The 26470-nt window shown below is 35.0% G+C and overlaps 1 protein-coding gene across 4 annotated transcripts in view; it reads left to right on the plus strand.

The window, feature by feature from the left end:
- Positions 1-24201, plus strand: part of Rab28 (RAB28, member RAS oncogene family) — an 80889-nt gene extending 56688 nt beyond the window's left edge. For 2 of the 4 annotated variants that reach the window (XM_026403335.2, XM_077803191.1), the window contains exons 5-7: positions 8141-8244; positions 15410-15487; positions 23280-24201. In XM_026403335.2, the coding sequence (XP_026259120.1) occupies positions 8141-8244; positions 15410-15487; positions 23280-23372 (275 nt within the window). In that variant the 3' untranslated portion in view covers positions 23373-24201. Of the gene's footprint in view, positions 1-8140; positions 8245-15409; positions 15488-21975; positions 22070-23279 lie in introns of all 4 variants that reach the window. The other 2 variants (XM_026403341.2, XM_026403346.2) reach the window with 2 other exon arrangements.
- The last annotated feature ends 2269 nt before the right edge of the window (positions 24202-26470 follow it).

A 26470-nucleotide genomic window follows, 5' to 3' on the forward strand; every position in this document is an offset into this window, starting at 1 on the left:
TAACATTGTGATTTGAATGAAAAAAGCCATATTCATTATAGGACATGTTCTTATACCATGTTGAAAAAATAGTATTTGGAAAATGGAACATTGTAAAGTTTCAGGCCAATATGAAAAAACATAAGTGCTATATTGTAAAGTGTTTCAGAATTTTAAAATTTTTATTAAAAATTTACATCATTTTAGTCTGATCAGTGACTGCTTATAATACATTCACTATATCTAATTTTTAAAAAAATCAATTAAATTTGATACTATGTCTTTGACTACTGTTCTGGCCAGTATTATCAGTAATTGTTTATGTAGATGCCATGGAGATCCTTGAGTAAGGATTCCTGAATGCTAGTAAATGAATAGAACTGAAAAGGGAAGTATTTATATAATTGGTTTATTAGCACTGGTGTTTAGAAGTCAGCATATATACATATTTTTAAACATGTAAATCAAGTTTAATACATTATTATGGAAATTTTACTTATCATGGTTGGGCTAATCATGATGGATCATTTTAAACATTATACAATTACACAACTGGTAGGTAGAGCTGCAAGTCCTTCAAAAAGGACTAAATAATCAAGTGCTCAGGCAAAAGCATATGTGATATTCTTCTATAATGCTTATGAGCTCAGTTTTATGATTCATTGTTGCTAATACTTTAAAAGTACTAACAAGTAAATAACAAGCAATATAATAGATCACACTTAAAAAAATATAGTGACTATTTAAAGTTTCTTGGTCTTTATTATTTTAATTAGAATTCTGAATAAACCTTGTTAAGTGATTATCACCAAAACTGATACTCTTTCTTCTTGGGAAGACTTAGGTTTTGAATTGGATATAGCATATTTTAAATTCTGGTGCCACTGTAACCAGCTTTGGAATTTTGGTCAAGCCACTCTGTACCTGTTTTTATTATTATTATTATTATTATTATTATTATTATTATTATTTGTGTGTGTACAGTTGGAATAAAGCTTACCTATTCTTCAAGGTTGTTATGATGCCCCAAAGGGTTTTGTAGATTTTGAAACCACTTGGGTTGTTTCAAAAGTCTTCTAAAGTGGTTTCCCTGCTTCTATTTTTGCTCTCCAACCTTCTTTCTCCTGTAGCAACCAGAATAATTTTTTTGAAATGCTAAAGATCGCATTGTGATGTTGGTTACAGCCTTCCACTGGCTTATCATCGCTGTATTTGGATCATAACTTCATGATGCTATAATAGGTACCTACTCTTGCTCATTATGCTTCTTTGTTTTCCTTATGGTACTCAATCTTGTCCTCTTCTGATTGTCCTCTTCTGATTGTCCTCTCTGCTGTCCCAGTAACTAAAACATTTATTTCCCTGAACCTCCTCTTAACTTGTTCTGCTCGTTTTTATATTTAGATCTCAGAACAAAGAGGTCTTCCATGGTTACCCTATATAAAATTGTTGTTATTCTGGTGCCTGTCCTTCTCTTTCATTCTCTTACTCCATATCTGGTTCATTCTGCCTCTCCATTTTAGATTACGTTAATTGTAATTTTCTCATGTATTTACATGTTTGTTTATTTATCATTCTTTCTCTCTCATGAGTCTGAGGATAAGGATAACATCTAATTTGTTTCCCTATTTATTGCTTATGCTTATTAGTAGCACAGTGCTTGACATATAATAGATACTCATATCAATTTTAATAAATTTATTTGAATCTATTGTTTTACCTCTTTTTAAAAACATCTGTAGTTTCCCAAATATACTGTTAATATAAACCATTTTTAGGTTGACAAGTGTGGGTGTAGGAGTGTAATGACTTTTCCAGAGGAAGAAAAAAAAATCAGCTATCTGTAAGTATCAAACTTGCCATCTTCTATTTTTAAAGTTATAAAATAGATATGGATAATTATTTATTTTTACAAGGTGGCTAAACAGTTATACTGTTTGTGACATGAATAGGAGTACAGCATTTTTTATCATTTGAAATTTTCTTCTGAATAATCTCTGAATTTAGATACCATCATCACAAATAATCTCTGAATTTAGATACCATCATCACTTTGTGTAGTCAGTAGAAGAGCTTCCAATAAAATGAGAAAATGAATGTGGCACCCATTCTAATATGTGGCACCCATTAGGATTTTCCTTTGAAGGTTATAACTTTTCCTTGCTCAAGTAGCCAGGAATGTCTGAAGTAGGCTGGGTGGAAGCTGCAGCTGCACAGTTGATTTCCTATGTGCATGTAAACTTCTTAGCATCTCATCATAGAAGACTTTCATTGCCCAGGCTGCTAATGTCACCAGATCAGATTCTTTTAGATGGTTTTGCATGCTATTATTTTTGTAAAAAATATGCATCCTTATGCCTGTGTTAATTTTTCCTCATTCTTCAGTAGTTAGTTGAAGTATCACATTCTCTGTGAGATCTTTTCAGTCATCCCCAGGCAGTTTTAGAAGTTGTCTTTCTCTATATTCTGGTTGTAACTTACCTTATAGCCCTCTTTACTCTCTTGGTCTCTGCATTTCATTGTAGAGTACTTTTTATACATGGGTTCCTTTTGCTTTGCCATTATTCATCAGTTAAAAACACTAAGTAGTTATGGACAAACTATAGTCACACTGGCTAATACTGAGTGTGTGCCATCACATACCATGTACCTTACCATCTGCTCATCACTAATCTTTACAGGTGTCTACTCATTTTATCCACTGTAGCCACCTTATGAGAGAGATACTGTTTTCATCCCCGTTTTGTACATGAGAAAACTGAGAAGAGATTAAGTGATTTGCCTGAGATCCCATAGATAATAACAGAGAAAGGAATCAAACCTAGCCACTTTGGCTCTGGAGAGTGCATTCCTCTTTTTCTTTTTAAAAATATCTATTTTTAATTAATTATTTTTATTGACAAAATTATACACATATATGTATATAATATACATAAAGCATACATTATGGTTAGAAATATATATACACTGGGGATTGACTGAATTAAGCAAATCAACTTAATGCATTATTTCACATAGCATTTTTTGTGGTAAGAACACTTTAAAATCTATTCTCAACAGTTTTCAACATTGTAATATATTGTTATTAATAAGATAAGACATGACAAGTGCTGGCAAAGATGTGCCCACTATTGGGGAGTTTGTTCTTCACTGTCATACCCTACTTCCTCTTCAGATAAATCAATGAATAATTGAAGAACTATGATTATATTCAGCCCAAGTTTCTTCTACATTTGCCTTAATACAGACAATTGAGATGTTAGAAAGTTACTTCTTGTATGGGGCTAGTTCTTATGAATTATCCATCATCTATGGATCAATGAACATCAAAGGACATTTCTTGGGATATGAGAAAATTTTTTTTTTTTGGTAATGATGCTTTCTTCATGATGACCTTTGATCTAATGCAGTTTTTCCTAGAATTGTTTATTGTTTATTAAATACCCTTTACTTCCTGTTGCTCATCACAATCTGTCTCTGTATCTTAGTATACTGGTCACTTTATCCTGGAAGTAATCTGTGTAAACAAATTTGAGTTCTTACATAAATTTAGGGGAGTGATTGTTCCATTGGAATCAGCAGGGCCAACTGAAAGATGAAAGTAATAGCTTTAGATTCAAAATTCTCATGTTTTGCTTTGGAACCAAAGCTGTGAAACTCAAATCAAAACAAAAGTAAGAATGCGTGGTACTAAAATATCTGTGGGTGAAGTGATATGGAGTGTGTGGGAGACACAGTTCTTAAGGCTGATTGAGGGGTATGTGAAGAGTCATTTTCTGATTTATTTTTGTATAAATTTGAAGTTTTCCATTAAAGTATTTGGGAGTGTCTGCTTATCAGAAATTCTAGCTTGGGTAGGCTGTGTTTCCTTATTGTTGTTGTTAAAAGAAAACAGCAAAATTCACCATCTTAATCATTTTTCAGTGTATAGCTCAGTAAAGTAGCATATTTATGACATTTTGAAACAGACCTCCAAAACTTTGTAATCTGGCAAATCTAAAATTATACCAACTTCACTTTCCTGTCTCCCTTCATCCCTCTGATAGCCACCATTCTACTTTTTGTTCCTATGAATTTGACTACTTTAGTTACCTCATGTAACTGGAATCACACAGTATCAATTGTTTTTGAGTGAGTGGCTTATTTTACATTGCATAATATATTCAAGTTTCATCCATGGTGTAGCAGGTGACAGGATTTCCTTTCTTTTAAAGGCTGAGTAACATTCCATTGCATGTCCGTACTACATTTTGTTTACTCATTCATCCATGGATTGAGCTGCTCCCACCTCTGAGCTCATGTGTTTAGTGCTGTTATGAACAGAGGTGTGTTAATATTTTACTCTTTGAGACTCTGTTTTCATTTCTTTAGGAGATATCCCAAGAATTGATGGCTGGATCATATGGTAGTTCTATGTCAAGTTTTCTAAGGAACCTTTGTACTGTTTTCTATAGCAATTGTGCTGTTTTACAGTCCCACCAATAGCTCACAAGGGTTCTGACATCCTTATCAATACTTCTGATTTTTACCCCCCAGTGGTGGCTATTTTACTTGGTTTGAGGTGATATCTCTTAGTAGTTTTAGCTTACATTTCTGATGATCATTTTGGAAGAACTGTCTGTATAATTCTTTTGCTTATTTTTAAATGGGGTTACTTGGATTTTTGTTGTTGAGCTGTATGACTTTAAAAAAATATATTCTAGATATTAATCCCTTATCAATAATGATTTATAGATATCTTTTCCCATTTTGTAGATTTTTTACTCTATTGTGTGCTTTGATGCAAAAATCATTTTAAAGTTTAATTCAGTTACTTTGTCTATTTTTTTTCTTCTGAAAAATCGTCTCTAACTCCAATATCCTGAAACTTTTCTTCTGTTTAGTCAAAGAGTTTTAGTTTTGGGTTTTTTTTTTATTAGATCTTTAATCCATTTTGAGTTAATTTTTGCACATGATGTAAGAGTCCAACTTCATTCTTTTTCATGAAAGAATGCCAAAAATTTATCAACATTTATTAAAGAGGCTATCCTTTTCCCTTTGAGTAGTCTTGAGTGTTGAAGGTCATTTGGTTATATTATATGAGGTTAATTTCTGGGGTTTCCATGATGTTTGGAAGTCTACATGTTTAAGGAAAGTGGAGTCCTCAGTTAACATTTCTTTTATGACTTGCCTAACTCTTCAGGAAATTCTTGTTGTTCAAAAGTAGTGATACTAAAATAGCACCGCCTTTTGTTAACAGAATTCAAAAAAGACTAAGCGATAGTGATGGGTAAAAATTGTCGTTGGGAATTCTTGGGATAGAAATTTCATAATTTGACTTGGAGGAAGGCAGGGAGGAAAAATGAGCAGTACTCTTAACCATTTTACATTGAGTAGACAGTGTCTTTAGAAGCACATATGCTTTTTGGCATTCATAAAGTTGTGGTGCTTTCTTTTCAAAAATTTATTTTCATTCCAGCTAAAATAGCCATTCCTTCTAGATAAAAAGTTATTTCTAATGAAGAATGAATAATGTTGAAAATATGCTGCATTTTAGTTTAATCCTTCACACAAAGTCATTGTGATAGTTTACTGGATAATAATTTTAAGGATGCTCTTAAAAATAGAAGAAAAAGATTTTCCCAGTGTCTCACTGCAATTTCATCATTATATTTTATTTATTTATTTATATAATTTTTTAGTTGTAGTTGACACAATACCTTTATTTTATTTATTTATTTTTATGTGATGCTGAGGATTGAACCCAGGGCCTCACACATGCTAGGCGAGTATTCTACCACTGAGCCACAATCCCAGCCCCCATCATTACATTTTATATCTTTTTTCTATTTAGAACGAATTGTTCCATTGTCTTCATCCGTTAGTACTGCCATAGCAAAATACGTGAAACCAAGTAATTTATAAACAAAAGAAATTTATTTCTCACTGTTCTGGAGATTGAGAAGTTCAAGATCAAGGTGCTAGAATGTCCAGTGTCTGATCAGAACCCCATCTGTGTTTCCATGATGGCATCTTGAGTGCTCTGTCGTTTCTGGTGGAAAGTGGGAAAGCAAAAGGGGATGAATGCTGTGTCCTCACATGGCAGAAGAATAGAAGAGGGCAAACCCATTTCCTCAAGCCCTTTTATCAGAATTCTAATGTTACCAACGAAGTCACAGCCCTCATGACTTAATTACCTTCTAAAGATCCTACCTCTTAGTACTATCACATTAGTAAATAAGTTTAACATATAATTTTGTGGGTGGCATTCAAGCCAAATCCTCTAGTAACCAAGCCCTCTTAAAAGCTGCCTACTAAATTCTAACATATCAGAGAAGAGCTTTGTAGGGAAGTGCTCTTGAGAGCCTTTTGTACCTGTTGTCTCATTTTTGAGAATCTCAGCTAATTAAAATGATTTGTATAATTTTTAAGGGCCTTTTATGCTCACAGTATTTGTAGTGGCTTTTTCAGAAACTGGACTGTATATTTTTATGCTGGATTTACATAGCTACAAAACTCCTCCCACAGCAGAAACAGTAATTTCCTTCCATTGCCTGCCTAACATGGTACCTGGAATATAACAGGTGCTCAGTAAGTGCTTATTAAATAAAATATTTTTTTTTTTATTGACCAGTGATATAGTACTGTCTCTTCATGGTTACCTTTATTGGGAAAAATTTTTGTTTGGATAGTAAATTGCTCAGTTATAATTTATATGGTAGATGGGGAGATGGGAAGAAGGAGTGAAGATTAAAAGGAAGAAAGAGGATGACAGACTATTTCATTAGAAAACACAAATTCAAATAGACTTTCAATGACACAACTTCATGTTTTTTTAATTGGATATAAATTTCATTGGGGATTTTTTTCTAGAGACAGAATTCATTCTTATTGAATTAGGAAAGTATTTTAGTTTCAATATTATGATGAACTAGATGTATAAACATCAGTGCTAATAGCTTAGTATTTTAGTCTTCCACAAATTGGTGCTTGTGGCATCTGGACATTTTTTGGCCTGGTTTTTGTAAATAAGGTCTCAGTGATGTTTAAGGAATAGCAACTTGTCTAAAAAAGAAAAAGAAGAAAAAAAAGAACTCTCTATTTTCCAAGGTAAGCAATATAAATGGTCTCAGGAATCCCCCACTACATCAGAAATCTCCTGGAGAAAAATCCCTTGAGCCTACAAACTAAGAACCTTCGATATAATTTTAAATAAAGCCTTTTATGAAGCATGAGAACATTTTTTAGTTGACAGTCAATTGCCACTATTATGTAGGCTTACTAGATTTGCAAATTTACAAGTTTTTACAAGTCAGTTGGGTCCCTTCCTCAGGAAATAGGTTTAAGATTTTTTTCCCTCTATTGACTCAAAGAGCCTAGTTGTCCTTAAGTCCTGTGAATATATTTGCCTTATAATTTGACAGCATTGAGTCAACACCCTTATAGGGTCTGTAGCGTTGTAAAAGGAGAAACTGTTCAATAAAGAATCACATTTGAAAAAATAGAGTGCTGGATAAAAAACCAGTATTGGATATGAGGTCTGTGCTGTACTTTAAAGTACTTTCAGCTATTCAAAGGGACATATCCTTACCCATAACTCCCCGAGTGGACACTTTAGAAATGGAAAAAGAGTTGAATGTGTCTTTGTGAAATTAAACCATGGCTGTAAATAAATTAATGTAAATATGTAATGTAATATTGATCTCTTCTGGCAGAATACTGTGTATTTGTGTTATATTAAAGTTAAGATTACAAAACTGTTCTAATTATTAAAGTGTTTCAAAATAAATATGTTTGAGTAAATATGTCTTACTTTCAGTTAGTCACAATGTTGAAATGCATTATGTCAAGTAGATTTTTTTGAGCCTCATCAGTGTGTTTAATTTATATAGATAATAATATGACAGCTCAACTTTTTTTTAAAGCCCATATATGCCAGTCATTGTGGGCTCTACATGAACTAATTCTGAAAGAACTCCATATTAAAGAAATAAATTTATCATTTCAAGTTTATTAATGTAGAAACTGAAGCATAAAGAAATTAAATAACTTGCCTAGCATTATACAGCTAGTGTCTATGCTAGGGTATAATATTGCAAAGTTAGTCAAATTTAAACATGTAAAAAATGTTTTGATTGACTCTAATAGTGCATTTTTTTCCCTCTCTTTAACACTTTTCTAGTTGATTTGGAGCATATGCGAACAGTAAAACCTGAGAAACATTTACGATTTTGCCAGGAAAATGGTTTTAGTAGCCACTTTGTCTCAGCCAAGACAGGAGACTCTGTAAGTAAAATAATGAATACTGTGTATTATAAGTAATGTTTTACTTTTATTTACTAGTATTCCTGGGCAGTAATCTTCTGTTTCTTAAATTTTGAAACAAATTAATTCCTATTGAAGGCATAAAAGAGATAACATGCTTATTCTGATTATCTTATTTTTATAACTAATTTAGTATTATTTTATTATTTTAAGGAATATTAAAATTCAAAGAATTAAAAGAATATAGATCACCCATGATCCCCACATCCAGAGGTGACTGTTCTTTATTTCATGTGATTCCTTTTAGTCTTCATTTTTCAGTATTCACAAGCACTAGTACTGCTACTGCCAGCAGTTCTCACTTAGTGAGTACTTACTCTGTGACAGGTGTTGTACTACCTTGATCATCTCCATTTCAAAGGTGAATCTTATGAGAGGGCATGTAAGAGGGCCCAGGTTACCAAGTTGATCATTAGTGGAGGTAGGACTGTGACCAAGCAGTGATGTTCCAGGGCCCCTCTCCAATCCACAGTAAATATTAAAGTATTAAGATACAATATAGAAATACTTCTTAAAATTTTATTTACTATTTTTATCTGAAGAAAACTTCCCCATATCATTTAATAATATCAGATAGATTTAATAATCCATTAGGTAAATGTTTTAGAATATATTTAACCATGTTTATGTTGTTATGTTTCTAAGTTTTGAACATAATGTTCTAATGTAAAATTTTGTCCATAAGATTTTGATGTTTTGATTTTTTTCTTCAGAGGGAGTCTTTGACAAGGGATAGAAATATTGTAAATTACTACCAGAAAGGCTAAATTATAGTCATCAGCATTGTATGATTATATACTACTACACCCTTTTTAACATTGAGAATTTATTTATTTTAAAGTCTTTATCAATGTGGCAGGCAAAAAAAAAAAAAGAAGAAAGGAAGAAAAAAAAAAGAAAAAAATACTTCACCATTGAAATTTGAATTTCCTTGAAGTTAAAATTGAATCTTTGAAAATTTTATTAACTATTCATTTTCTGTTACTATCAGTTACAACTTTCTTTTTAAAAAATTTTTAAATTTGTTTTAATTAGTTACACATGACAGTGCAATGATCTTGACATCATACATTTGAATCAGATGGGGTATAATTTCTCATTTTTCTGAGTGTACAGTTTGCAGAATCACATTGGTCATACAGTCATGTATATACATACAGCAATAATAATGTCTGTTTTATTCTGCTGTCCTTCCTATAGCCCGTCCCCTCCCCTCCCCTCCCATCACTTCTCTCTATCCAATCTAATGTGACACACTTCTTTTTTTCCCCCTCACATCGTCATACATGTATTCTGTATAATGATGAGGGTCTCCTTCCATCTTCCATGCAATTCCCCTTCTCCCTCCTTTTCTCTCCCACCTCTCTTCCCTATTTAGTGGTAATCTTCTTCTCATGCTCTTCCTCCCTACCCCATTTTGAGTCACCCCCCTTATATCAGAGAAGACATTCGGCTTTTGTTTTTTAGGCATTGGCTAACTTCACTTAGCATAATCTGCTCTAATGCCATCCATTTCCCTGCAAATGCCATGATCTTGTTATTTTTTAGTGCTGTGTAATATTCCATTGCGTATAAATGCCACATTTTTTTTATCCATTCATCTATTGAAGGGCATCTAGGTTGGTTCCACAGTCTAGCTATTGTGAATTGTGCTGCTGTAAACATTGATGTGGCTGTGTCCCTGTAGTATGCTGTTTTTAGGTCTTTTGGGTATAGTCCAAGAAGGGGAATAGCTGGGTCAAATGGTGGTTCCATTCCCAGCTTTCCAAGGAATCTCCATACTGCTTTTCAAACTGGCTGCACCAATTTGCAGTCCCATGAGCAATATATGAGTGTACCTTTTTCCCGCATCCTCACCAGCACTTGTTGTTTGACTTCATAATAGCTGCCATTCTTACTGGAGTGAGATGGTATCTTAGAGTAGTTTTAATTTGCATTTCTGTGATTGCTAGAGACAATGAGCATTTTTTCGTGTATTGATTGATTGATTGTATATCCTCTTTTGAGAAGTGTCTGTTCAGGTCCTTGGCCCATTTGTTGATTGGGTTATTTGGTTTTTTGTTGTTTAACTTTTTGAGTTGTGTGTATACTCTAGAGATTAGAGCTCTATCTGATGTGTGAGGGGTAAAAATTTGTTCCCAGGATGTAGGCTGTCTATTCACCTCACATATTATTTTTCTTGCTGAGAAAAAAACTTTTTAGTTTGAATTTGTCCCATTTGTTGATTCTTGATTTTAACTCTTGTGCTATAGGTGTCTTATTAAAGAATTTGGGGCCTGACTCTACGTGATGGAGATGAGGGTCAACTTTTTCTTCTATTAGATGCAGAGTCTCTGGTGTGATTCCTAGATCCTTGATCCATTTTCAGTTAACTTTTGTTTGCTTATTTTATGTGGTGCTGAGGATCGAACCCAGTACTTTACATGTGCAAGGCGAGCACTCTGCCACTGAGCTACAATCTCAGCCCCTTGAGTTAACTTTTGTGCATGGTGAGAGAAAGGGATTCAATTTCATTTTGTTGCATATGGATTTCCAGTTCCCCCAGCACCATTTGTTGAAAGATGCTATCCTTTCTCCATTGCATGCTTTTAGCACTTTGTCTAATATAAGGTAGTTGTAATTTTGTGGGTTGGTCTCTGTGTCCTCTATTCTGTACCATTGGTCTACCAGCCTCTTTTGGTGCTAGTACCATGCTGTTTTTGTTACTATTGCTCTGTAGTATAGTTTAAGATCTGGTATAGCAATACCACCTGTTTCACTCTTCCTGCTTAGAATTGCTTTAGCTATTCTGGATCTCTTATTTGGTTTTAAAAAATTTCTATGACCATTTTTATATTAAAAATAACAGTCATTTGTTATACTTTTTTTTTGGGGGGGGGAATGCTCACTGCTATTCAGGGTTTAATTTGTTATTTTTTTTTCCCCTTTTGGTGCTGGGGATTAAACCCAGGGCCTTGTGCATGACTGCTTTTTTTCTTGACAATTTCATCCAAAAGAAGTTTGAAATTTTTCTGTGATTTAATCTTTGCTATTTTTCTAGTATGATACCCTTTATAGTTTTTATGACTAAGATAAATATTAAATAGTATAAAGGGTACTTCATTTTGAGGGGGTTAGAGCCACTTAATTTGGTCTCTTGGAACTCTTCCAGGATTACATGGACATGGGCACATGCTCCATGTGCCATTTAAAGCATGGTTTTAGTACTTGATAAACTTGTCTATGAATTCACTGAGCTTCTGCCCTTAAATCTTCCTATGGGTCTTTTGTCATTTTAGGATGATTTTAACTTCCAATATTTTAGCTTGTGATTAGCTTGGTATTTTATGTACTTATGTTGAAATGCTCAATGTTTTCTTTATAAATACGTCTTTGAAATGGTTTGTTCTTGTGGAATCAGTTTAATACTTTTTGTTGTCTTTAGCTCCAGGTTACTTTCCCTCCTTGATTGTGTTGAGATTACAGTACTTTCTCTGATACTATCTCTGTCATAACTGTTAGTGATTTCAGCATCTTTGTCTTCCACCACACTGAAGCCACTCATTCCTGAGAGTGTCATTAGGGGGAGAGAAGGGAAATTGCATGGAAACGGAAGGAAACCCTCAACGTTATAGGAAATCACATATAAGAGGTTGTGAGGGGAAAGGGGGTGGGGGAACAAGGGAGAGAACTGAACAACAACAGATTAGGTAGAGAGGGAAGATGGGAGGGGAGAGGAGGGGGGATAGTAGGGGATAGGAAAGGCAGCAGAATACAACAGTCACTAATATGGCATTATGTAAAAATGTGAATGTGTAACTGATGTGATTCTGCAATTTGTATTTGGGGTAAAAATGGGAGTTCATAACTCACTTGAATCAAATGTATGAAAGATGATATGTCATGAGCTTCTTTTGAACAACCAATAAAAAAAAGAAAAAAAATTGAATAAAATGAAAAAAAATTATTGCAGTCCTTCTCAGTATCAGTAATCACTGACTACCTCCCTACTCTGTCTTTCCAGCTCACAGCCTGAATTTCCCAACCCACCCAGTGTTTTAGTCGGCTTTTTTTTTTTTTTTTTTTTTTTTTTTTTTTTGCTGCTTGATCAAAAGACCTCACAAGAAACAATTAAAGGAGAAAAAGTTTATTTTGGTGCTTCCTGTTTTAGAGGTCTCAGTTAATAGAGGGCCAGCTCCATTGCTCTGGGTCCAAGATGAGGCAGAATATCATGGCAGAGTAAAGTAGTTCAGGACAAGACGCCAGGAAGCAGAGACTTTTCCATTCATGAGTCAAAATATGTACTCCAAGGCACACCTCCAAGGACCTACCTCCTCAGCCATACCCTGCCTGCCCATAGTTACCACCCAGTTAATCCATTCAACTGGAGTAATGTACTGATTAGGTTAAGGCTCTCAATCATTTCACCTCTGAACTTTCCTGTGTTGTTTTACACATGAGTTTTGGGGATACCTTATATCTAAACCATAACACTGAATAGTTTATTTTAACCTAACCAAGGCCTTTAAGACATTGATTCTAATGCCATTTTAAGATCCCTAACCAACTTGTTAAATTTTTTTCCCCTAGTCTCTTTTTATGTCCTCATTTTTGCCTCCTCCTAACTAAAATCTCATGGCCAATCCAAACCATTACTGTACATATTCCTTCAGTTCCTTTTCCCCTCATTCATATTGTCATACTCACTTGGCCGAATCTTAATTCTGCTTTAAACCAAGCCTCCACTTTCCTGTGACTGCAGCAAGGCATGTGACCACAAAAAAAATACAGAGGCATGCCAGACGTTTCACTTCAAATTTACAATGACGAACCTCAAGTGGGCCCTTAATGGTGCTTGGTGATTGTGCCATGTGTTCCTACTCTATCATCTCACCCTCTTATCTAGATATCTAGATGACTGTTTCATAGCTTTTCTTCTCTCTTCAGATGTCTAAAACATTCTCTCTCTCTCTACTGGTGACCCTGTTTCCTATTTTCTAAGAAACTTTCACATACTCACATTACCACATCTATAGTAATCCCTCTGCTGTCTCCTGCACATCTATTCCCAAACCTCTTCCCCATGGTCACTGTGGGATCTGTGCTCCTAGGAAGGTAACCCTCCATTATGTACTTCAGTAGTCCCATTTCCCTCTACCTACTCTATGATATAGCAGTTCACTTTTTCCAGCATTGTCTTTTTTTCCATGTACTGGATTATAATGTCAGCATACAGGATATTATGACTTATCTTAAAAATAAGAAGACTCTCAATTCCACATCTCTCTCTTGCTATTACTTTATTTCTTTCCTCACTTTCTTGCAGAAGGCCTTGATAGAGTTATCTCCAGTTCCTCTTCTTTCAGTTTTTGTTCCAGCAAACTTTTGCCCCTACCCAAACTGCTATGGCCAGAGTTCACCAGCAACCTCTTTTTTGCTTAATCCAGTGGTCATTTCTTCATCTCCATCTTTATTACTTAGTAATTGCATATAAAATAGTTGATTACTCTCCCTTCTTTGAAATAGATTCTTCATCTAGCTTCCAGGATTCTATGCCTCCTGATTTCATTCTACTTAAGTAGTCTCTCATCTTGTTTCTTGAACCTGTATTAGAGTGCTGTAGGGCTCAGTTCTTGGGTGTCTCATTTTCTAAACTTACTCCATTAGCATCTGATTTAGTTTCATGGCTTTGCCTAGACTCGTAGATCCAACTGCCCCCTTGACATCACCACTGAGATGTTTAACAGTTTAAACACGTGCAGAATTGACCTATTGATATTCTCTTCTCAAATCTCAGTCTTGCCCACTTCAAAAATGGCATATCCTATCCTTCCAGTTGCTCAGACCTAGAAAATTTTGGTCATACTTGACTCTCTTTTCTCTCACAACCCACATCTATCCATCACCAATTCCTTTTGGTTCTACTTTAATGATGAATTCAGATCCTGATGGAGTTGGTTTCTTACCAACTCCACTGCTACTACTTTGGTTTAGTTTCCATAATCTCGTACATTAATCTCCTGGTTGATTTTTCTTGTTGTTCACTTGTGATTCTGTAATGAATGCTCAACACACCAACTGGATGGGTCCTACTAAAATAAAAGTCTGATCAGGCCATTCTCCCATGGCTTTCATTTGTGTTCCAAGTAAATGCCAAATTTTTCCCTAGCCCACAAGATCCTACATGATTTGTACCTCCTTCATCTCTTTGCTCATTTTCTTTTATGATGGCTCTTTTTCTCTCTGTTATACCACATTAGCTTTTCTGTTGTTCTTTTAACATTGACCATCAGTGAACTAAAACATGCTTTTTGGAGTAAAATTGTGTAGACCTCTCAAAGGTATGTATCTCTTTTTTATTAGAAATTATAGTTATTAAAGTTGTAGTAAATATTCAGTGAGTAATCATGAGATTTGGAGGGCTAGGCATATGGCAGGACACTTTTGAGGTAAAGATAAGTTATAGTGCAATAAATGTCAGGATGGAAGTTCTGAGAATCATAGTGGACCTGCTGTAAGCTGACTATGTTTGAAAGACTGTTTATAGAAAAGCTTCTGTAGATTTAAGTAATGGAGTATATTGTTCCTTTATTCTGAACTGATAAAATACAGTAAAGAGTAGCAAGCTGTTTTACTGAAGAGACATGGAGAGTTTGTTGAAATTGATAGGAAAACCAGAAAGATTATTAACTAGTTGAAAAGAAAAACCTTTTAAGATAGACTAGAGTGAACTCAGTGGACCAAAATAGAGCTGACAGTGACAAACCAGAGCATTAAGTTATAGATTAATTTATTTTTATTTTCTTTTAGGAATTATGGTAGTTTGTTATGCTAGTAGGTGTGTGTTTTAATGTGGTGGGTTATACTTGTCATGTTAAATATTTACAAACATATGCTTTTGGGATAAATACAAATTTAGACTAATTCATTGAATTTCATGGACTTTCAAACTATGGTTTAATGATTTGAAAAATGATAAGTTGTTACACATGATCAATATCAATAAAGTTTTTTTTTGAATCACATAATATGCTACATCATATTTTTGCAATTCTTCCTGTTTATCGATTTTTAGAAAATTTAGCTTATTTGAAGGTAACTTTAAGTATGACTATTTTAAATCATGTGAACTATTTTTGTTATGTAGGTCTTCCTGTGCTTCCAAAAAGTTGCTGCTGAAATCCTTGGGATAAAATTAAATAAAGCAGAAATAGAACAGTCACAGGTGATTATCTTGAACTGTATATTTTAAAAAATTAATGAATTTTTAACAAATCATTAGTTTTTGTCTATGAATCTCATTCATGCATTCTATGTACATATCCTGTAAAACCTTAGATTATGTGTATGAATCAGTATTAATTGCAGAAGATGAAGGATATTAACTTTGTACCAAATTATCATGATCTTGAAACTTCATTTTGTCCCTTTTGGTGGAAAGAAAAAGATTAATGAAAATTTTATCAGTGGCTAATTGATGGGTTAAAATTCTGACCATATTGTTTTGTATTTCTTCATTTAAGTTCTTTCAGGGATAATCTGTTCATCTTTAAAACACTCTCCACTATAATATTAGTTCTTAATGTTATCTTGTCAGTTTAATAGTGTTATTGGTTATTGAGAATTTCTGTGTTCTTTCACTATTCCTCGATAGTCTCCTTAGATTTAAAACAAATGAATACCAGCAGTCAAGAACTTGACAATGCCATTGTGATTGTACTTAAGTCTCATGTTTGATAGAATGAAAAATTAGAGTAGCAGTCTGCAGTTAAACTTCATAAGTGGTTTGGTTAGAAGCAACAAACTAACATTTCCCTCAATTTTCTCCACCCTTCCTACTTTGCTGTACAGCTAAAAAGGTATAATTATCTTTTCCCACCCTTAAATTTTTCTTCCTTTTAAAGTTATTTCTGTGTCACATTCTTGTGGCTACTGTGTGTGTGTGTGTGTGTGTGTGTGTGTGTGTGTGTAAATAATTGGAGCAACTATCAATTGAAAAGTTTTACATGGAGGAGGTGGTTATGTCTAGGACTCGATTAAAAGTTGGAACTTGGAAATTTGCTACTTTTAATTCTCATGATTTAAAGATGTTTATTTCAGCACTTTCCATGGCCAGATACAAAGGTAAGATATTTTATGCTGTGTAAACAGGTCCCAAGCACATAAAAAATAGTTTCTGGGTTTTGGTTTGGGAGAATACAAGAAAGAAGAGTCAAGATGATTTGTTTGATCACACAGACCCCTGTAGACCTCAGATTCTTTGGTTTTCCGCTTTTCCCATTCTTTTTCTAAATGATGTTTATTGCTGGTTAATTGGAGTCTGTGGATAATTATCAAACAGTTAATGATTTATTGATCATGTATTATATACACAATATCATGGTGGATGTAAGAAAGAGTTAAAGGAGTTTAAAATTGTAGTTTCTGTCTCTAGTAAAGAAAATTAGTATATTTTATGCCAGATACTGAACTATCTCATTTATTCTTCAGAATAACTCTCTGGGACAAGTGACATTTCATTATTTTATGGCCAGGACACTGTTTCTGTGAATAAGCTAAGTAACATGATCACTAAACCATGGGTAGGGAGTGGTGAGGCTGTGATTTGAACACAGGTCTGTCTGACACAAGTTCCTCTGCTGTCACTACTCTACCATGTTGGGGGAAGGTGTATAGAGCAGTTTGGAATGCAGAGGAAGAAAAGGGCTGAAAATGAGCTGACATGAACAATGTACCTGGGTAGAGAAGCTTAGATCATATTTAGGAAACAAAAGAGCAGTTTGATTAAAATAAGTGACGATTTGTATAGGAGTATAAAGGGAGTTTGAGAAAAGATCATAGGAATTTATGAATGCCATATTGATGAACGTTATCTATAGCAAGAGGGAAATAATTTTTATGTAGGGAATAAAGCAATTTTGATATAGAATTAATTTATTGGGGTATTTTTGTGTATGGTTGGATAGGAAGGGGATTGAGGTAAGGAGATGACTGGGTTACTGCTATTTTGGGATAAAGACAAGGTCAAAGCAGAGCCAAGAAGAATTTGTAGGGTGTGTGGAATGATTCGGTAAGAGAGAGAACCAGAAGTCCAATATAACTCTAAGATTGCTTGCCTAGAGGAGTGGAGACAAGGTCCTCCAGTGATTGGTGGCTATACTTAGGATGAAAAACATGCTGGTTTTTCACAGGGGTATGAGCTGCACTAAGGAAGAACTCTTGCATTTGGCCTGAGCTGTGTGGGTGTTCAGGTTGCAGGAAGACCCCCCCCCAAAGAGGAGGAACTGGAAAAATTTTAAAAGGCAAAATTTCCAGAAAACTTTACTTTTCTTAGTTCCCTCTTGTCACAAGGGCATCCAGTTACTCTTGATTTAGAGGAGTGTTTAACACCTAGGCATATTTAAACTAAAGAGATGTTGGACATGTTAACTAAACAACCCTCTACCCTCTGTCCCTGCACACTGCCCCTTGTTTACTGTGCTTTGAGGTTTCATTCTGTCTTCAGTTTATTGGTGGAGCTTGATTTTAATTCATGAATGTGAAGATAAATGTAAGATACTGAGCCCTCCTCTATCTATCATGTCTCAGAATTCTTTATGTACAGTGGGAAGACTCATTATCCCTCCATAAACCTGATGAATTGGTAGAGGTGCCAATTCAATTATTAATTTCACAATTGGTATTTTTCAGTGAAATAATTTTGAAAGTTTGCTTAAAGGAATAAGAAGTTTTAGCTGGGTCTGGTGACATGTGTCTATAGTCCTAGCATTCAGTATTGCTTGAGCCCAGGATTTCACAGTTCAAGACCAGTCTGGGCAACAGAATGAACCCCCATCTCAAAAGAGAGAGAAAACAAGAGAAAGAAAGAAAGAAGTCCTGTGTTGTGGGGGGGAGAAAATTCTGCAGGTTTTCCATATTTGAGACATTTCTTGAGGGGATTCAAGGTAATGTTTGAGAGTATTTTATATTATTTTGAGGAGAAAATTAATGTCAGAAAATTAATGTAACATGGGAATTCATGCTGTAGTAATAATTTAATTTCTGACATAAACATTTATAAAGAGGTTTCCGTATTAGTTTCATTCACTGGTTATTTAAAGGGATTTTGATATTTTAGTTCTAACCCAGGTTGCTTTTGTGTGGGAATCATAAAGTCAGGTTATCAACACATTTTATAAGTTTTGTAACAAATCAGGAAAAGGAAGAAAGGAAAGTGAATGCGATTTATTAATGCAGCAAACATTTTGAGAGTCTGTTCATTGCCAGGGAGCATACTAAAATCTGTGAACAGAGATGAATAAGGTAAAGTCCCTATCTTCAAGGAGCTTCAGGATAAATGGAGCAGGAAAACATTTAAACAATTAGATACGTTACAGATGCATTTCTCACAATCCCTAACTTAGTTAATAATTTTATTTGCATTATTTATCAATATTTCTCCTCCCCCAAATATTTCCCTCTAAGATAGTGTGAAAATTGGGACTGTTGTTAACAGGTGTTCTGGTTTCTCAGATTGTTCCTATGTTTCTGTTTGAAAAATAGAGCTTCAGAGGAAAAATAAATTTCTAACTGCTGTTCTTCATAAAGTACAGTGTTTAGCTTTTTAATAATTCACTGGATAACCTGTGATGAATGCACAATCTTTTTTTTTTTAAATCTTAATTGCATAGAAGTTTTGCCATATATGCTTTTGTTAAGGGTTGTAAATACATTGTTAGCCTTGGCATTTTTCTTGTCAGTTAATAAACTAAGAATTTGTTTAATTAGGTATGCATTAGTTTCTTAAAAATTTCTGTAATGTCTGGTACATTGATGTCTCCTCAGATCATTTTCATACTGTATATGACAGTGTCTAAATAGGACCTAGCATGTGGTAAGCATGCTCTAGATTTCAGTTGAGTCTTCATTAACATCTTAGCTAGTAGCTGTGTAACACTAACGCCCATTGAAGGCCTGGTCCTAAGACTTCCCTGCTTTTTCACTTACCTGAATATCAACCTTCTTTAAGTAGCCCTGGGAGAACTTCAATTCTTCTTATCCAAATGTTAATCTTTTTATCATTTTCTCCAGTGTTTTTGAGGACTGCACCAGAAATCCCTTCTCTAAGTACCACTTGTCTTCCTTAAAGAACATAGTTACTCATTTTGTACATACCCCTGTATTGAACTTTGCTTAATGGATTTCCCCATCATATCCTATTTTTCTTTTTCCTATTCACCTTTTAAATTTATTTTAAAATAAAATTTCAAGACTATCTGGGATTTTAGACACCACATGGATAAACTTTGTGTTTTATAAATTAGTTGTTTGTGAAGACTAAAGAGATGAAATAACTTACCCAAAGTTATGAATGTTACTGGTAGCATATAATGGCCCATTACACAGAAGAACAATAGTAACTTTTATTTTAGTTTCTGTTCTGTGCAAAGTACTGTGCTATTAACATGCTTGTGTCCATGCTGCATATGATAATCTGTAATCTTGCTATACTTTGTATATCAACCAGATTACTCTTTAATAGTTTACACATCTGTTTTTTTTTTTTGTCCTAGTCTTACACATCTCAAAAACAGAGATCACACACTATTTATCTAAATGTTCACAACACCTAGAATAGAGATAGTAATAAATATTGCTCCATATTCTGGGTATGACAAACCATGTCTTTTACTGAGGTAGATACTATCTAGATTAAGGCACAATTATACAGTTAACTAAATTTATCTTTAATGCCTTCCTATGAATCCATCTATCATCTTTACACCTTTTAGCCCAGCCCTAGGCTGCTTCTTGTGTAGGCTCTGGATCTCTACCACTTCCCTTTCCAGTATCCACTTGCAAATGCTCTTTGAAGGTCAGAGTTAAGTAAGCTCCTGATCACCCACAAGGCTCCTTTCCTCCTAAAGCCACTTCATTATTTTTACTCCATTGGCCAATAGCTGAGAATAATTAGTGTACTTTCTGACTCTAAAAATAAAGGTCAGTGTTTTGTAGACCATATTTTCTCTGAGAAAAAAATCAATAAATGACTTATAAACAAGCCAGCTGCTGTGAAACCACCTACCATGAAGTTTATGACATGGAAATTAATTTTTCTAATCATAGAAAGCTAAGTTTTGAATCTGTAGCCTTCATTATGGCTTACAGTTTAGAAACATCATACAAAGATTTTTGTCATAGAGTCAAGACCCCTAAGAAAGATGCTGCCTTGCCTTGTTAATTCTTCTTTAATTTTATAAGATGGATGAGGAAAACCAAAGTCATTTATGTTAGTCAGGTACTCTGATCAAAATGTCTGGAGCATAGTTCAGTAAGCTGGTTGTTTATAGGATAGGCATAAATCAACATTTGTTGGATTGATGAGTTGCTTACTGATTAGAAATTCCCCTTTCTTCACTGTAATTCATAGTTTGACATTCAGCAGTCAGGTTTAGGGAGGCCAGGTGGTGGTGCTCAACAGTTCACTGAGGACCCCTCCTCAGCCCTCATCTGGTGGTTAGGAGTGCTTCTGTCCATAGTTGAGTGCCTAGTAAATCATGAATCTTGTCCAGAAGTTAATACTGTTTGCTAGAGAACTTAAGCAGAACTGACCTAAGGTAATGCATACATACATATGCCTTAGCATCCTATTAATTTACTCTCAATTGTTCACCTGATCTTTATTCATACGTGTCTTCACAAACAGCAGCCCATATCAAGATGCGTTTCTGTTTGTGTTATTATATTTATAGATTCTAGTGCAAAGGAAAGATTTTCTGAAATAAAATATTGTGGTCATACAGAAAAGCAAGGATAGCTTCAAGTCTAAAAATAATGGGGAGCTTGTTATCTGTGTCATGCATGTTGTTTCATCCTAAGGGCTGAAGCAGTTAAAAAACATTATAGTGTAGTTTATTATTTTTACTTAGCAAAACTCTTAGATGTTTGAAAACAATAGCTATAGCATCTTAATATGGGCTGCTATTTGTGAAGACAATACATATTCTATATATTTTTTTACATGTCTCACAATTGTTATTTCTGAACATCAGTTTGGAAGCACAAAGGTCAGGGTTAGGAGGGGTGGAGGAGTAATTTCAAAAGGAAATTTTGGACAAGTAACAAATATTATTAAATGTAAAAATAGCCTCTAATTTCTTCATTCCGTGCCCTGCATTGAAAGATGCTTAATTACTCTCTCTTTGTGTTCTTACAGCATAGGTCCACTAGCAAAGCATTTGGGTTGTATGACAAATAGTTGCGTAATTTACCCTTGTGTTCCCAGCAGAGAGTAACTGGCACATAAGATCCTCAGCAATGTGCGTCAAAGGAAATGGAATTAATTCTCTTACTGTACTTTAGTGTAGAAAAGTCCTCTGATATACTGGGCGTTATATATGTTATATATGATTGTGGGGTAAAAAATAGAACTTACATGTCTGGGAAGTTCAATGTACATATCTATTTCAATATTTAAATAGAATTATAAAGAGTATTGTTTATTGGGTCTCTGTTCCTATTGTTTTTTTTTTTTTTTTTGTTTGCATGCTTCTGCTGTTTCTTTTGTGACATGTTTAAATTTATATGTTAATCTTCTTTTTCTACTTTGGTGTTTCCTTCTGTTTTCAGTCATTGAACATACTTTTCATTCTCCCTCTCTCTCTCCCTCTCTCTCTCTCTCTCTCTCTTTTATTCTTTCTCCTTCATCTTGTTTATATTGTACGGAATTGACAGCATATTGTCAGGGCAGAAATAGTGAAGTATCCGGAAGAAGATAATCAACATACCAGCTCTTCTCAGAGTAGAATCTGTTCAGTACAGTAGTCAGGTATTAATGGATAAATTATTGGAATTTGGGGAGGTGGGAGGGGATGGCCAGTGAATGCTATCTTGTTCTTTATTCCTTATGAATAGGGAAATTCAGATGATTATTGTACATTTTTGTAAATTAATATTGCATAAGTCCTGTTTTAGAACTTTGAAAAATTGATTTTTTTGTCAAAAGACTTAAAAATTAAACAAGAAATTTAGAACAAATTAAAATAACATTTCAGTTACTTTCAAACATGTTTGTCTTCATGGTTGTGTTTATTACACGTGCAGTGAAGTGGAGAGTGGAGGCAGCCCTTTCCTTATTCATTCCTTACCGTTTTTTCTGACATAGCTGGGAATTGAAAGAGTATTTTCAAATTTGCCTTGAATTGGCCTTTTTTGTCTGCTTCTGTGTGCAGACTTAAAGAGTTGAAATCAGTAAAGGATTTGTTTTAATTTAAATTATTACTTAGAGATAAATATTAGGGCACTTTGATAAATTCATTGTTTCAGATGTTTCTATACATATGGGTTAGTGGAAAGAAGAGAAGAATTAAAAGTATCTTTTAGATTGAATTATTTTAAAAACATGAACATGAAGTCATTTTTTAAATTCCTCATTATACCTTATTTTTATTCACAATCCAATAGTGAATTATTTGGCAGTAAGTTAGGGATTTAGGAGGCAAGTGTTTAAAACTAGAAAAGTTTTTAAAACTTGGTTTCCCAGAACATTTCTGCCTTCTTCCTCACTCCTCTTCAGCATACCTCTCCTCACTGACACACAGACCCATGTAAACATTCTAAGAGGAGGTATGGCTGAGTATCCTGGTTTTGGAAATATTTAATAGATGATAAAAAGTCATGAATTAAAGTATGTGTGAATGATTTATGATTTATCTTGATTCTTTTAAATTATGATCAGGGTTTAATTTTCATGTTGATCTGTTACATTTTTATGAGACTCTGAAAACTGCAAATTAATGTTATAAAACCAGAAAAGACTCAATAACTGAGTTGCCATTGCCTTTTTAAAAAAAATGAAACACACAAACAAGAAAACCAAAAACACAGCTGTTCATTAGTTCTGACTGATTCTTTCAATATCAACTCCTGCTTCTTTTATGATGTTTATCATCAGGGGTTCACCAAAGTTCAGAAAATAAAAATATACTGTAAGGAGCTCTTTCTGATGTACCGATAATAACTCTTTTCTCTTATGACAGAGGGTGGTGAAGGCAGATATTGTAAACTACAGCCAGGATTCCATGTCAAGAACTGTTCACCCGCCCCGGAGCTCCATGTGTGCGGTGCAGTGAGCGTGTTTTCCTCCTGGGTTGGAGCGCTGGCCACCCTGGGCCATCTAGGAGCTTGTTTATCAGTGACCACTCTGTAGTTCAGTTCCCACTCTCCTCCCCATCGCTTCATCACTGAGTACTGCCTCTCAGCCACAGGCAGTGCCTTGACTGGAAGGAGTTCAACTTTGGGACCACACACTTTGAAATCAAAACGGAAAGCCCACTCTCTGGAATTGGACTGCTTCATTGAAAGGAGTGATGTTGGTTCCTTATATCCTCACTTCTTTTTTTTTTTCCCAGCGTGAAATTTTTTAACCAAATGTGAAAACCGTCCAAGTCTTGATTATCAGCCAGAATTTTGCCACAACACAGTTTCATTCTCTTATCTGAACTCACGTATGTCATAGTATACTTCAGAGTGCAAATATTGAAAAAGTCACATATTTTACCTGCACTTACTTAAGAAGGCATTCTTTTGCTATCTGTTTTAAGTGAAAATATATAAAGCTGTACCTAACTGAAAATGCTTGAAATAAGGCTGTAATAGAAATATTTTTTCATTTTTTAAAAAGAGGCCTAAATTGTTTATACTATAGTTTGTAACTCACAAAGTAGTGAGTATTTGATATTGTATTTTTATTACTGTATCATGGTCATTATGTATTGTATTATGCTCAGCTTAGATGGCTTTATGAATTTTAATAAGTGTTCAGCTGATGCTCCACATGGAATTTTCCCTACAAACTGTATTAGAGTACTTCAGAATGAGTTATAACATCCTGTTAGATCATTGTGGATCAGACTGTACCTGATGTTCAGATGTTTTTCTCTCACAAATAAATTTATTTAAATTAAATTTTTTAAAAATTTCTTTTGGCCATCTTTCTTTTTATTATAGAAAAATTATAATTGAATATATGGTCAGTGATCCTCTGAAGTTCAGTATATAGCCAGTGACTTGGAGTTGTTAGGTTATTTTGTTGGATTCATTAAAGTCTGAATTCTACAGCTTGGCTTTTCAGAAGCTCTGTGACAGCCGCATCCTACCTTTCTATCTTTTCTCGGCTACTCTTAGACCTTTGTGCAAATAGCACTGTGAACTTATTTCTGTCTGCTTTGTGTTTCCTCTTGTGGCGTCCCCATTGTCTGTCTCCTGCCACAAGACGTTGGGCACCATAAAGGCAGTTTTCTTTGTCTTGATCATAGATGTGTTTTGTGTTCCGATATGGTGCCTGGCATGATGGGTACCCTGTATTTGCTACAGTGAAACAGGAATGGATGCCACTCCTGTACAAAGCTAGCTGACGGCTCCATGTTACTCCCTCTTAGAAGGAGCCCACCACCCTTGCTGCATTAAATCAGAGCTATTCGTATCCCTCTCTTACTGTTTCCTAAGTCATGAGCTAATTGAAGGGCAGTTCTGTGTTTCTTCTCTCTTGTGTCCCTAACAGTGCCTAGCAGGGTGCCTTTCTCATAGGAAAGTTGCCACAGTGTGTGCAGAAGTTTTGGACATTTGATTTTGGAGCTGTGAGGGATTTTATAAAACTTCTTTCACATCCTTGTGTGGCTAAGGAGACAAAATAAGTAACTTGCCAGAGGTTATGGAAGCTCAGTGCTAGACTGGGTAGATCATCTATCTCTAGAAAAGAAATTAAGTTTAAAAATTTAAATTAAAGATGACTTAAACATTTTGACTGTACTCATTAGGTACTAGATCTAACTTCCTTATTTGGATTTCTGTATCTTTTATAATAATTTAGCATCCTTTTAAGCCCTTCACACAGTTCGGTTTATCCTTCCTTTCAACATCTTCCTAACATATGCAAACCAGGGCCTTTAGGAGAATATAAAGTTGAATAAGTGAGATGTTAACCTTCATAGGCTTTACAGTCTTGTAGGAGACATGTTTGTTGTTGTTGCTGCTATTTTAAATGACGTGGTTGATTGAAGCCCACTACTGAACTAACTTGTCCAAGGTTTTATATTTAGTAAGGATTGGGACCAAGTTCCTTTTGGTCATTCTGTTGTTTATATCTGTGTGAAAACTTGAGGACTTTGAAAAGCTTCCCTCTCCTGACCCAGGACAGCTACTGCAATACTATAAGGTGTGACTTTATACATACATATGATTGTACAAGCTCAGTGCTGCTGGTCTATGATGAGAACAGAATTCTTCAGTTGTGTATTTTATAAAGTTTGAGCACTGAAAGGGACTGAGTGGGGGCAGGGGAAAAATGGCCTCTGTGGACTTTTCTAGAATGGCCAGTTCTGGACGTTTCTAGCACTTGTCACACACTTCACACCAATCAATGAGAAAGGAATCATTGGCCCCTCTCTCCGAGGGAACTGAAGCTGAGGATAAGTGAGGAGACAGTTAAGAGCCCTCCTTGAGTCAGTGGTGAAGCCAGGAGCTGCCCCAGATGCTTCTGAGGTATAATGGAAGAAACTGGGACCTGTTTCTATCTGCTCTCCAGATGCCCTGCTCCACTGACGTCCTTCCTGGGAATTGAACAGGTCTGGTTTATGGTTCTCTGGAGAATTGGCCATGGGCCTGTATTAGTCCACCTGTGCTCTCACGCTGACCACCTCGACCTGCAGTGTTTGCCCAAAGGAGCTGGTGATAATTTTCCCCTTGAAGTCAGAAATTGAACCCCTTCCCTGTTCCCGCCTTGGGTCTCTCAGCTAAGTGTGGCCAGTCGCTGAGAGCCTTTTGGGCCAAGGCAAGCAGGCATAATGAACACACAGAAACAGCAGGCAGAGAAAGCCTATTTCTAAATTCCATATTACAATTTTCCCCATACCTCGGGTTTTATTTTTGAAACAAAAAGTAGAATTCGTGCTTGTTTTACTTCAACTGTTACCTCTCCTGCCTACAGTTTTTAATTTAAAAAATTACAAGTCTCCCCATGATTACTTTGTAGTTTGAGGCACTTTGTCTCCTGAAGACACATGCTATAAAGTTTCAAACACATTGTGGTTACTTCTGCTTATTGAGCTTTTGGAAAACACAAAAGTCTTCCACCCAAGTTTGGATGCTGCCTTTCAAGTTCACCCTCTTATGTGTGGCAGACCGCTCTGGAGTGGTTTTTGGAGTGGCCCGAGAGCTCCTGTGACTGCTT

This window comes from Urocitellus parryii, chromosome 10 (assembly GCF_045843805.1).
Source record: "Urocitellus parryii isolate mUroPar1 chromosome 10, mUroPar1.hap1, whole genome shotgun sequence".
NCBI classification, from domain to species: domain Eukaryota; kingdom Metazoa; phylum Chordata; class Mammalia; order Rodentia; family Sciuridae; genus Urocitellus; species Urocitellus parryii.